This window comes from Malurus melanocephalus, unplaced genomic scaffold, assembly GCF_030028575.1.
Source record: "Malurus melanocephalus ecotype Western Australia unplaced genomic scaffold, MMel_1.1 scaffold_94, whole genome shotgun sequence".
NCBI lineage: Eukaryota > Metazoa > Chordata > Aves > Passeriformes > Maluridae > Malurus > Malurus melanocephalus.
Genome location: NW_026623326.1, coordinates 1605895 through 1619993, shown reverse-complemented (window position 1 = coordinate 1619993; position 14099 = coordinate 1605895). Strand labels below are relative to the sequence as shown.

The 14099-nt window shown below is 38.1% G+C and overlaps 1 protein-coding gene across 1 annotated transcript in view; it reads left to right on the top strand.

Annotated features, from left to right (window-relative positions):
• MYLK (myosin light chain kinase) overlaps positions 1-14099 on the top strand; it is a 190639-nt gene that overhangs the window by 41169 nt on the left and 135371 nt on the right. Inside the window, exon 2 of the mRNA XM_057368573.1 lies at positions 12450-12607. Coding sequence (XP_057224556.1) covers positions 12450-12607 — 158 coding nt within the window. The remainder of the gene's footprint in view (positions 1-12449; positions 12608-14099) is intronic.

The following is a 14099-nucleotide window of genomic DNA, read 5'->3' as shown; positions in this document are numbered from 1 at the left end:
CTAGTTCAAGATTAATAGGTTTACACTGAGCTGCCAAAACTTTTACAGAAAGATGTGCTACCTGATCCCTGGCTGGTGTACTGGATCACTTCTGTGGCCCAGTGAAAGTAGGCTGATTTAAACCAACCTAAATCCTAGGTCCATACATTGAAACTTTTCTCTCCCTTGTGGAAACATAATGGTTATCATAAACCCATTCTTCTTTGCTGAAAGGCCTTTTTAATGATTCTGTGTTGTTGGAGAAGGGATCCCTGACCCCTGGAAAAAGTAGCAAAGTGGTTGGGATTACAGGAAGAGTAGGAAGAGTTTTTGAGGCATAGGGGAAATCTTGATATGTTGTGATCTGTAATGTTGCATAGCAGGAAYTCCCCTACAGAGCTTTAACTTGCTTTGCAAACAGGTCTTTGTGCTTTTACCACCACCTGAGCTTCCTGTGCTATGGGTCCTGGAGATACTTCCTGAGGGTTTAGAATTTGCTGATACTTGTCAAAATAGTGGTGTTGATTTGGAGTTGTCTAGTGATACATCTAACTGGTCTGTATAATCATTTGGTCTTATTTTCCTTAGTTATCTTGTATTTATTCCTCTGACTTCACAGCTAGATTCCTCAGAAACTATACCTGATGCTAAAAGAAAGTCACCTCATTCTGATGCCTTTAAATGTAATTTAGTCCTCTTTTTTTTTTTTTTTTCATTGAAACAACTGAGTGTTTAACTATTTTATTTCTCTTAATTAGTGTTTGTACTCAAAAGTTTTTCAACAATAAGTTATTCTGCATGTGWTTTTGGGGGCATCTTTTAAATCTGAAGCCTAAACATTCCGTGATCAGCAGACTTGGATATGTATCACGAGGTGCAAATATTYCAAGAATTTCCGCAGTAAGACCAATGAACTTTCTGTTTAAATTTAACTGAGAGAAATCAAATTTTAATCTCAAGGCTTTAGCATGCTGGTCTGCTAAGAAGTGTAACTATCTCAGTATTGAAGTGGGACCTAATTTAAGGGGAGGAGAGGGATGATTTTCTTAATTTKTCATTAAAGAAGAAATCTCTGAAGGAAACTACATGCAAAAGGAAATGAAAAAATAAAAGGATGGAGAAAACACAATCAATTTTTGTATATGCAAGAAGTATACCACAGAGGHAATGGGATGTGAAGTGTCAGCAGCATTTGAAGAACTAGCTTTTTCCATATGTGTTTTTTTAATATCTTCTTTTATGCATTGTCTTAAAAAAAAGCGAAGAATGCATTTCTCTATTTCTAATATCAACATCGCACATTTTTATTCACATCTGTGTAAACACTTGGATAAYTGGCATCTTTCTGACCTGCTCACTTTCAGTATTGGGATCTCATATAATGGAGAGTTGCCCTAAGCTGRCAAGTAGATAGATTGAGTGGCACACTTGGGTGTGGGGAAATATAAAGCACTTTGCAAACAACAAAGCTTGAGAAATGTGGAGGAGGGAGTTGTGRAGAATGACTCTTCAACAACCAACTTTGTGGATGAAAATCAGTTTACTGATAAGAGTAAATGCTGATGTGCTCATTGAATAGGTGTAGTGTGTAAGGAGGAGCTAAGGATGGATAGGGTCCAAATTTCATGAGAAGAGCTGTCCTAATGAAGTTCCAAGCAGAAGAAGGAAAACAAGGCCCTTCTTGGTCTTGTGTCCCAGCTGAAGCAGGGCAGTCAGGACAGACCTGGATTTCAGACAGTCCAGCCATTCTTCTGTCTGTACAAGACCCCTGGAAATGTGAAGTGGCTCCAAACCACTGATTCACATTTGCATCTTCTTTTAAATGCACTTTTAGCTGTTTGCTTCAGGAGCACACGCTGTGYAGAACATAGCTGAAGAAATGTGATGTGATCCAACTAACTAATTCTCTATTTTACAAATCCAGTAAAAAGTATGTAAAAGAACTTTTATATGCAGTGTGGTGTTTGAATTAACAGGGCAGTTTATGTTTGRAAGTGGAAGCATCTTTAAAGGCATAAATATCTCCATCTGCACATCCTGCTCTGCAGTCTCAAATGAAAATTGTGTTCACTTGTTATCAGAAATGRACATTTGGTTGAGATTTGCAAACTGATGCTTAAGTAAGATTAAACCAGATTYCTTCTGTCTCATTGCTTCTCACTAAGCTCTGCAATGTTAATGATTTATATATTGATATTGTTGTAATTTTCATAGGTTGAGTTTTTTCACCTTATAGCAGTTGTTTCTTTTCAGATTTATAGTGTTCTCTACAGAGTAATAGTTGTCTTGCTGGCCCATATCCAGCATGTGCAAGTTCTATGTTATAGTTCAAATTTAATCTCAATTGTTAGATGAATCACAGAGTCATGGGCTTGGAAGGGACTTTAGAAGGCCATCCAGTTTCTCCCATATCCAAGGCTCAATCAACTACACGTGTCAGTCCTGACAGGTGTTTGTATGACTTCCAGCACTGAAGACTCCACAGACTCCTGGAGCAATCTCTTCCAAGAGTGCTTCAATTCTTAATTATTAAACTTTTTTCCAGACAGTCTGAACTGTCTGTGATGCAATTAAAAGCTTATGACTTCAATTCTTATTTCCCATGTACATTGAGAATAAATTTGTCTTCATTTTCTTTGCATCAAGCTTTTAATTGTTTGAATATCATTACCACCTTAACTTYACCTAGTGGGGGCCCTTATGGGGAATTATTCAGTTTAAGAACTTATAAAAACGCTGCCACTTTCTGTTTACTTGTTTCTGAAGTCTCAGGCTTGGAGTGCTGCAGGTAGCACTGGATGTGAAACCTTACTAGCTGTGAGGAGAGCAGACAGATGGTGTCACTCTTAGGAGTTGGTCTTGTTTAATTATTGCTAAAATCTGACCTGTGAAGGTAAAGTAGAAAAAAAAATCCCCAGCTTGAAGGATGCACAGAGGGGTTCACATTTCATCATCTGAAGAGTGCTTAAACTTTTCGATTTCTCTTACAGCTTTTTTGGAATGACACTCTTAAAGGTTTCACTTCCATCTGTCTTTTAATGCACATGCAAGGAAGGTCACAGGAAGATGTCCTGTGTCAGATGGGAAATGAGTGTTGTGGACTGACTATTCTCTCTGATAGACATTGCATTATCCTGAAGTTTTGAGAGCTGTTACCCCTGTAGAAAAATCAGGCACTAGGGGAAAAGAAGATCTTACCATTCTATAGTCCTGTCTCACACCCAGGTTATAACTGTTTGTGCAAGGTAATGTTTCTCTTTGTTTTACAGTGCCAGATACATTGTTAAGGATTGATGTACACCCAGTGATTGCTGGAGTGTGCTGGTTTGCATACATGATCAAAACTTCAGTTTCTAGAAAAAATAAACTTGCAGGAGAGCTTAAGGGCTGGGTTTTCTGCTGACAATTAATGAGACTTCATAGAAGAGAAGGCAGCTCAGAATTTGGCCTTGTGCAGAGTATCTCAGCATGGAGGACCAGTGGCTCTTTCAAATGAAGAACTAATTCCTTTAGTATTAAGTATTWGCAATATAATTTGAAACTTAGTGGTGTTTATCCACGACCCTGTCTTTTTCTGGCTGAAATCAACAGGTTTCTTTCCAAAGTTACCCCRGGGTTCACACACCTCAGCCAGTAGAGTACGTGTGTTCATTTTCCCAAATGGTGCAGAACTTGKCAGACTTGGGTCTGTCTTTGTTTTTTTCAGTTCTGGATATACTTGAGACTAAARCATAAAGCAAAATTTAGAGGCTAAAAATTCCGTGGTTTATGAACCACTAATCTTCCATGACTCACCTTTCATGCAATTTTATGGCCCTACTGGCTTGGAAATAGGCAACAGCAGTTAGCCACCTGCAGCATCAGCATCAAGGAAAGTTAATGTGGTAACTCTTTGAAACATGGAACCTAAAAAAAACCCCAAACCAACAGAAATGTCACTGTAATATGCTGATTTAKCATAACCTCCTACCACCGCTAAGACAGTGCAACAATAGGACTTTTTTCTGTAAAACTTTTTTATTTAAAAAAAAGGTAGGCAGACCTCTCAGACCTTGTCCCATGTTAACGTGCACCAGAATAAAACTTGATAACTTTGCTAGAAGCCTTGCCGAAACCTGCACTCAGCTAGAAGGAAGTACCTTCCCAAATAAACAGGAAGTAAGGTTTTCCTTTCTTTTTAAAAGTTGAATCCTTTTTATTCAGCTCTTGGTTCTTTGAGATCTTGTTTTTACATTTTCTCTTACTGTCTCCCAGCCCTATAATCCTAGACTAACTAATAGAAGCACTGAATCATTCTTCTTCCTCAAAACTGAAAGAGACAAGGTAGATAAATTACTTCTTATTTACAATATAGATAAATTACAAGAGGCTTGAATGGAAGGTATTRTTTAAATGCTAGCAAAGCATTGTTKGGCTCGCTTATATTGAGTATTAAGGTCTGAAGCCAGAGCTGCAGTTGCAAATTTGTCTTGTATACTTGAACCTTCACGCTGTTACCAGCTTATACTGACAAGCTTCAAATCCACGGACACTGAAAAGTATTCTAGAATTGCAAGTTGCATTTCAGGATGGTTTCAAAAGGCTCTCTTCCAAATGTTTCACCCAAGTCCTCTTAAATACATTCTCATCTAGGGTTCCCAGCTGATGCTCAGGTATTCTGTGGTGTTCAGTCTCTGGTGACATTTAGAGGTGAGTTGTGGAGAAACAGTGGAAATTCTCACTTGCTGTGAGAAGATGACCTGAAAGAAATATTTTCCTACTGCTTTCCCTGCTGACTGCATCAGTGTATGTCCTGAAAGGCAGCACAGTACTGRGAAAATTATTTTCCTTCCTRTTTCCTTGCAGAAATAGGCTACTARTSTAGGTYCTGYTGTTCACTGATCRAGGTCATATCCTRAAGTCTCCCTGAATTTTGGATGGTCTTTGTCACGTGCATGTTTCTATCATAAACACCAACTTGTAACAGTTATTCTGTACTTGTCAAGCAAGATACATGGCACAAATTAAACATGAGTGTTTATTGGTAARATGAGGTCTGGTGCAATCTCTCTTCAGATACTCTAAGTGCATCCCTGCATATCCTGAAAAATCCTTCTTTAAGGACTCTTTAAGGACTGTGAAAGGTGTTACTAGAAGTTTGATCCTTTATGAGACCAGCTGTCAAGATGACATTCATATTGAGAATTTTAATCCAAACCTTCTCAAAAGTGTTTGGATTTTGGTATATATTGAGTACTAGAAATGATCCTTTAAGGGAAAAGCAGTAGATTTTTATTGCCGGTGACCTACTGCTTGGTACACTGAGAACCTTTCTGTAGATCTTGCCTATTTATTTTCTTTTATTTTYTCTTTTWWAAWGYTGCTTATAAACTAGATCTATAGGAGGTTTTGAAGTCMGATTGAATTACTCTCCCTAGTGTTCTTCTATAGGAAGCCCCTTTGGAATYGGCAAGAACAAGCCCAACTTGCATCCCATTTGCCATCTGGATTTCCCTCTGGCTTCAATTTGCTGCCGTAAAATATTTCTTAGCCATGGATGCTGTACTGAACCTGCCCTATGTATGTCACATTTAGTTACTCATATTTCTTCTAAGATAATGGCTGCAAAGAAGCTGTTTCTTGTGGTCTCTCTTGATTTACTGCTTCTTAATCTGATGTTTCAAATTAAACCTGAGTCTTCAAATGTCACTGRATTCTTTGAAGACATGTTCAGCTGCTTTGTAATGGGTGTGTTCTGTCTTACATTTTAATGCTCAGTGGCYATGGAATAATTGAATAATGTAGCATATCTGTTTATAATCAAGATGATTCTATGTTATCAAAGGTACACATCTATTTCTCACTTTTCTTTATGTTTCTGGACCCTTCCTTGTAGCTGAAATACGCTTTGCAGCTGCTTTAACTTGTCAATAAACCTTTAAGTTGCAATTGTTCAAGGTCACATATCAGGGCTCATGTAAGRCATTCCATTGCAGCCACGTGGATACTGAGAGTAAGTGAAGTTAGATATTTGTACAGATCCAGTGGGCCTAGTTTGTTAACTACCCTAAAAAGTACTGAGAAATTGAGGAAAATTAGAGGATGTTTATAATTGGAAGAAAGTCATCATTGCTAATACATTTTTCCTAGGTAGCACAGACACATATGGAGAGAATGATTTTCCTTTAAAAGAACGTGGGTGATTTTTCATTTGTTTGTTTTCTTACAGGATTTACATAAATAAAGGTTTTGACTGTTCTTTAATAAAGCTGGCTTTAAATAAATGTAGGTCGTCATCTTGAGTTATTATTTTACAAAAGATCAGGATGAAATTCCTCACCCATCTATGTGTATGTACCATGGAAACCATTTCAGTTTAAACTTCATTCTGCATTAGTCATGCAAACATAATAAAAGCAAAAAGTTTATTGATTAGACWAATAGATTATCTCTCTCTACTAAAAATAATAAAGTTCTGTATCATGCAAGCAGTAATAAGTCTCTTTTAGAGACTTACCATCTTCGTATTAGTTATGAAGTCTGGAAGATACCATGCATTGCTACAAAAAAAAAAATTACCTTTCTTCATTTCAGAAAGCTCCTTCCATATTTCATAGCTCAAACCCTGTAAGAATCTCCCATGCAGCTACATGAGAGTTTGATGAGAGTTTGACAGTATTTCAATCTTTGAAGCATACTGGAGAACTTTATTGTTTCACATAGGGGCTGCAACAGTATTTTGTTAAAATGAGTACCTGGAACAGTTTGAACCTGTTTTTTCCTTTTTCTGTGTACAGGCAAGATTCCTGCTAATGCAAAGCCTCATGGTTGGTGCTCTGAATGTGAAATTCAAGGCACTAAAATGATGGAATTTGAAGAACTTTCTTGCCTCTTGGAAAATYTGTGATCTGATTATTGATCACAAATCAAATTGTGACTTAGTTTGGAGTCTTCTGCTGTCACTTTACTGAGTCTAAGCTTTAGCACAAATTGCAAGTTGATCTATAATTCCTATTTTGTGTGGGTCAGTTACGCAAAAGCATATTGAGGGAACATATCCAAGGATTTTACACACATTTGCCAAAACTTTAGCTTGCAAAAACTTTTGGATCATGGATTTGTGCATGAAGCTTTGGCATCCGATCCTGTTCTTACTGCTGAGTCTAATAGTAGCTATCAAATTTTACTGGGAAAAGGATAGGACATTTAGTAGTTTGGGTTGAAAACGTCTCAAATTTGGTTGTTTTTTTTTGATAAGCTGGCTTTTCTAGAAACCGGGTTTGTAGAGAACAAGAAATACTTTAATGAGACAACAGAAGAAGAAGCCCCAAGTCAGGACTGATAAGAAATCTCTCTTGATCCTGCAGTGTCAGGACACATTCAGGTTCTGCTTGACCACAGTGCTTAGAAAGGCCTACAGATAGCAGAGCACAGGCACAAGATCTGAATAGCACGAAAAGCATCATTTATGAGCAGTATCCTATTATCCCCTCAAAAAAGAAAAATATTTATTTCACTCCTATTAGTATCACTCCCAATTCAAATTAGTCCTATTTGTAGCATCATAATCTTGCTCCTGTTTTTCAGCAGAGCCAAATATCCATTACAATTAATGTGTTTGAAGGAGAAGCTGCCCAGAGCAGCATGGCCATGATTGGTGGTGTTACAAGTCCCTYGCTTCTTTTTCCAGCTTCCAACCTCTTCCCCTCTGCTAAAATGACACACAAATTTATCACCTTTGCTGATCCTTCATGGTTTATTGTTCTTCGTACATGCTATTTTTTGAGTACCAGTAGCTGACAGAGGGCAGGGTACTTCCTTGTATGGACTTGTAGGGAGGGACTGAAAAGATAATCACTGGTCATATGGCTGCAAAAATTCATGTCTGTTGTTCAGGGGWGAATGTGTTAAGTTATAGGTTTGTACAGAAGAATGGTAACCCCGTTTGTTCTTGAGTCCTGTGGTAAAGAAAGGAGCTGTAGGAAAGGAAATAAAATGTGTGAGAAGGGGAAACCCAAGCAGGTTTAGAATAGAAAAATAACTTCATTTGAATACTGAGGATTTTGAAGCATAATGGATAGCATTTAGTCCCTGGCGAAAGTCTGAGTTCAGTGATCTGTGTAGAGGAATAAATTGTACCCAGTGTTTTAAAACGTGTGCTTTTTAAAAACACCCCTCCCCCCACAACTGATTTATATAAAAAAAAGAAAGGTATAATGAGATCCAGCTTCCTGKAAGTTTATGGTAATTTTGTGCCTTTTGCTCGTTGTTCTATTTATGTGGTCCTTTACTGTGTAGCCTGGCTCCCACCCTCTAATACAGTTATCCTCACAGCACTTCTTTGTGGTAAGGAAGTACAATAATCCCCACTTTACAAATGGGGAGCCACGGCAAAAGAGAGGCTTAGTGACTCGCCTGAGGTCATGTAGGCAGCCCATTATGGAGCAGGGAATTCAACCAGGACTCCCAAACAGCAGACAAATGCTCCAACCCCAGGGCTGTCTGTCCTTTAGCTCGTATTTTTAAAGCGCTCAAAAGGTTATATTCAGATTTTAGGGACGGTTCAGGGGTTGTTGAATCCAGTCTGACTAAAATAACAGAATAGCTGGAMCAAGTGAAAATGTGCTGCTTAGTGTAGAGTTGCAATATCAGTAAGTCAAATAAAGGTTTTTCCGCTGGCAGCTCTGGTTTCCTCTCACTTGCCTGAGCTTGCTCTCTCATACACACACACACACACACATGCACTCTCTGCAACTCATTTTTCTCCTGCCTCAGAGGAAGGACTTGGTGAAAGGAAATTGGTRTAATTAAATGGTTATGTAGGAAGCTGATGGTAAGTATTTACTTTTATAAAATAAGTGGAGGAGAAAAAAAGCTATGAGGTGAATTTCTTAGTGTTTGCTTTTTYGGGTTTATTTTTGGGAGCAGAGTATTGAGTGACAGAGATTTGTTCCCAGTAGAAAATGCTTGAAACACATTAGTCTGCCTTGGTATTAGAAAGATTAGARGGCACACTGTGAGAATTTGTAAGGATTTATGTGCTTTTTAGAGAGGATTAAGAATTAAAAAAAAAAAAGTCCAGATTAGAAATGCTGTCTAACCACATCACTACTCCACAGGCCAACATTTGCGTGGTGGTTTTCTTGTATGTTTAATGCYGCAATGTTTGTATTGCAACTTCTGTTACAGTTGGTTTTGTTTAAAGGTCACAGTCTAGGTGTGCACAGCATGTGAGATGAAATGTTAGGAGTTCATGTAGCATCCTTGAAATCTTATTCAGCAGCAAGCTTGAAATACCTAAGAAAAATACTTTAGGGATATTCTCATTCTGTAGAGTTGCTTAAATAAAAGAGGAAAAATCAGGTACATTTCATAGCTTTAAARTGTGTACTTTCTTCCTGTCTATCAAATTGTGAACTTGAACAAGATTTGTTCTCTGGAACTTTATTTCTTTAAAATACTTGGATGTGGTAGTTCCCTAGTAACACCAGACTGCACAACATGGAATTAGTTATTTGTTTAGGAACAGAATTGTTAAACATCCTCTAAGCTGTAAAAGGATACTTCCTAATTATTTACTAGAAGCATCCATAGTTAATTAAAGTCAGACTGCTAAATGCGGATGATTAGAGGCTTATGTTGCTAGAAAACTGCTTGTGCTGAWTTGAGCAAATATTTAATTTGTAAATACAATCCTGTTTAGACACTTTATTTAGAAAAAAAAATCTGCAGTTTTCTCTCTTGCTCTTTTCAGCCTTTGCAATGGCACTGACCAAAGTGGAGTTTTATTTGCATGGGTGAACATCRTTTGAGTTGGRTTCTGGATGTTGGCTGTTGGGTTTAGTTTTGTTTTCAATTTTACTACCCTTACAACATTATTTTTAAAACAACATTTAGGTGGCATATGCTTTCTCTGGTGTTGTTTTGGTCTTGTAAACACTCAGCAAAGTTGATACAGATGTGTGGGGAAGATGTTTTGTTACTGGCCTTTTATGGTTTGTATTTCAGCTTCACTACAATTTAGTTTATATTGCATTATAGTGCCTTCTGACAAGAGGTTTTCATACCATCTACATTATACCTTGCACATGATTGTTGGTGATTTCATTTCAGATTGGTGATCTGAAAATTTTATGGCAGGTTTGTAGTGGTGGGCTGATTCGTTAGTTAAGAGTTTCAAAGCTAGAGAGACATTGCAGAAATTGGCAYTTATAGTCTGTGGAAAGCTGTATCTTAGCAGGGGAGAAGGACATGCAGGAAGAAATACTGAAGASTGATTATTTGAAAAGTTTGATCTTCATTTGTAAAAAAGAATAAATTTTACATATATGCTGGCAAATATGGACTCAGTATGCAACAGTTGACAGATGTGTAGTTGATTGGAAGTCCACTGGGGTAAATTGTGGTTTTAGCTGAGTGGAGAGCTGAATTTGGAGTCTTGTCCTTTATGAAAGAACAATTRATTAGCAAATMATTCTTTCTCTTTTTCAGGGAAATYGTTGTTTATTGTARTGRCTAYAGCYGTGAGAGACTGTCATTRTTTGTCCCTTCAGGTATTAAGTATRTTTGTTAGAAGAGAAGCAAGGCTTTGATTCTATCTTGTGTCTTTGGAATGCAATCTGTTTCTTCCTTATTTAAACTATATTATGATTTTACATCGTTCTTCAAAGTACAAAGATAATTCTTTGGTGTGGAGTTGCTTTTACTGGAGAGGCAGACTTAGGCTGTGCTCACAAGTTACTGCATGCCAATACAGACATTCACTGCAGGATTAACTCTTGTGTAAATGAAGGCAGAATTTCTCAGTTTGAAGCTTTACATCATAATTACTGAAATAATCTTTATTCCATTTCTGTGTTGATCTCAGCAATTCAAATKCTAGAAACACTAGAGGATTTTCTTGCATTTTTGATGTCAATATACAGAAATGCTAACGGAGCACTATGCCAGAAGTAATAAGAAGTCCACATCATCTGCATTCTTATGAATGAGGAAAGAGATTACAAGCATTATTTGAAAATCTGTGTGCATAATTTATCTGATATCTTGAAGTGCATACTGTGAAGCAGAAAGCTCTGTGGAGCCAAACACCCTCTGGAGGTCCCTCTTTCTCTCTGTTGGCTGTGAGGGAGAAAAAACTCAGATGAAATATCTATGTTTTAGACTAATATCTTCTGTGAGAGGAGCTGCCCTCTTAAACTGTTTTGGATAAATGTAGAGAAGGTATTTCTGTTTGTTTATGGAGCATGTCAGGTATGTTCTGTGGAAAACTGTGTTCTCAGGCTGGGGTTTCAGGTGCATACGTGTGACACTGGAGTGTAAGTCCCATTTGGAAATGAATTAATTTTGTTTCCCTGCTCCCTAAATAACTGCAGCCTGTTCTAGAAAAAATATCCGTCATGCAATCAGGAATAATGTGGCCTTCGCTTAATTGATTTGTCACTTGTTCAAATTGAAGTTTCACTGTTTACTCACATATTGTTAATTGCAATTTTTATCAGAATCAGATGAATAAATACGTAGTATATCACAGATTGGGGGTTTATGCCAGAGGMTTAAGACTGGAAGTCCAGTGTTTTTCATTTGTTCAACATGACGTAYTAGTGGTCAAGCCAGGTGCTTCTTTGTTAAACTTGTCTATTAAATAGGCATTTTACAGTGGGGCTTCTGATTTATATAGACAATCTAGGGAATTAGTACTGGCATCAGCTACTACTTTTTTTCCTGGAAAACATGACATTTTGCTTTTAAAAAATACAATAATTTTTGGTTTTTCTTGGTAAATATGAATTGTACAGCAGAAGAATTTCTTCTGAAGCAGATACCCATAAATAGRTGTCTAAAATGCCATTCTTGTAGCATTATGCAATTTGGTTTCCATGCTATTTTACTAGTCTGTGTACTGTAAGAATGCTTTGCAATAAAGACTGAATTTCTGCAAAAGCATTTGTTCTGTACTAGCTGTACTTTGCAGGGAGATATCCAGATATTTCTTAAGATCTTGCAAGCTTGGTATGAAAAATCAGATTTTCCACATTCCCGCTTGCAACTTAAATCCAGTGCAAACAGAGGCCTCTTTATTTCATAAGTACTTGTTTAACACTGGCTCGCTTTTGAGACTTATTGATTTTGTTGTATTCCAGGCCAGGAAAATCAAAGTCATGTTATGAAAATGTCCTCCTGAAATAASTTATTACCTTTTAATGCAGTTGTAAAGGATGACTTTTTGGTTAAGGCTCTGGCCTGTGACTTGAGAGTTCAAACTGAGTTCACCTCAAGTCTGTGACCCTGCCCACCACGGTGGGCACAGGCACCATTCCTGGATCTCAGTCCCCTCTCAGAAAACAGCACCTGTCACCTTAGGCTGAAGATCCTGCTGTTTATACAGCACACATGAAGAACCTCTGCCCTAGTCTGATTCTTAGCTGGTTCTGTCATAAAAGTAATTAAACAACCTAACTTCTATATTACCACTTGTTTCTCTTTTGCAGTCCACATCATGGGGGATGTGAAACTGGTGACATCTACTCGAGTCTCCAAAACCTCCCTGACACTCAGCCCTCCTGTCCCCACCGAAGCACCAGCATTTACTCTTCCTCCTCGGAATATCCGAGTGCAGCTGGGAGCCACTGCGAGATTTGAGGGGAAGGTAAGAAACAGACAATGGAGGGCTTCTCTGCAGGGTTTTGCCCTTTCCTGAAGCTGACCATTGGGCTGCAAAGGTGGTGAAGTTGCCTCTGCAATACAGGACTTTACTCAAGAAGAGTATATCAGAGTTCACCCTCCTGGGCAGGCAGAAGCATTGCAAATCTGTAGAGTGTTGCAAAACCTGAGAATTGTGAAGTATAACTTCATTGAGCATGCCAGGAACTGAGGTTATTATCAGTGAAAACCTGCTTCAAGGGCTGTCTCTAGTCAGCATGTTCTCCTACTGCAATTCTACTTAYTCTCCTACTGCATCCCAAATATCTGCCTGTTCGTGAAGCTTAATGTGTGAGACAAATCCAACCCTGCTGCAGGGGTCTGGTGTCTTTCCTAGCAGTCAAGGTAGGAATCTGTAACAAGTGTTGTGACAGCTTTGTATCTGCATGACCTGCAATACATGTTCCTAAACTGAAAGAAAAAAGAGCATTTTCAGAGGAAACAGTGATTTGTTCAGGAAAACTAGTTAACATAAAGGGTTTAAAAGCCTCCCCTTCCCCTTGTGTTTGGGATATTGAATTGTGCTTCCTGGCATCTGTATTTCTCTCCTGTCAATCTTGGTATGTACTTGTCCGTGTTCTGTCTATCTTCCTTTCCCTCTCCTCCCTTAACCCAGTTCTTTTTCCTGGAGCTGCTAGCTTTCCCTCCCAATCCTTTCAGCTTCCTTTGGTTCCTGTCACGCTCTGATTACACGCTGACAGCTGCACCACCAAGCTGACCCCACTTTTAATCTTTGAAGTGGTGGGACTCATCTGACGGGGRCAGGAAACTGCAACTCCACTGTAACAAAAGCAAGGGCTAGAAGGAATTTGGGAAATTCATAACTTCTGAAACTCTAACTTAAACACAGGGCCGGTAGARGGCATCTGATATTTACCTTATTTGTTTATRTAAGAGCAGGCCAGGAAATGGGATTTTTCAACAGGAACTGTGTAGGAAAGCAGGTTTTGGAGTATAATAATTTAGAAGTGTGAAAGCAAAACTCAGAAGTAGTTTTTAGATATGACTTTTTCAAGAAAAGTTGGCATTTTTCATAGAAAGCAAATTTCAATGAAAGTGTTTGAACCAAAACCCAGTTTTTATGCCAATTTTTTTATTTGCTTACTTTTATGTGATTTTAAGGCACCAGTCAGAAACCCTTTGTGTGTATGACATTGGCTAGTCCCAATGAGCTCCTCTGTTCTTACTCTTTGTATCTTTTTTTCTCTTCCCCTCATTATTTCACCTTGTTGCAAACACAGTAGGAAAATGGCACTGTGTTTCTACTTTCTCCATGTGGCACCTGTGTACAACGCTGTTCTAATTCCAGCTCGTTCTTTCAGACTGCACTGCAATAGCAGTTGAGTGAAATCAAAGTTGAAGCATGTGCTAAGATTTGGTTTTATAGTTCTCATGTTTCCTAATTAAAAGCTCAAGTGGGATATATCCAGTTTTTATTG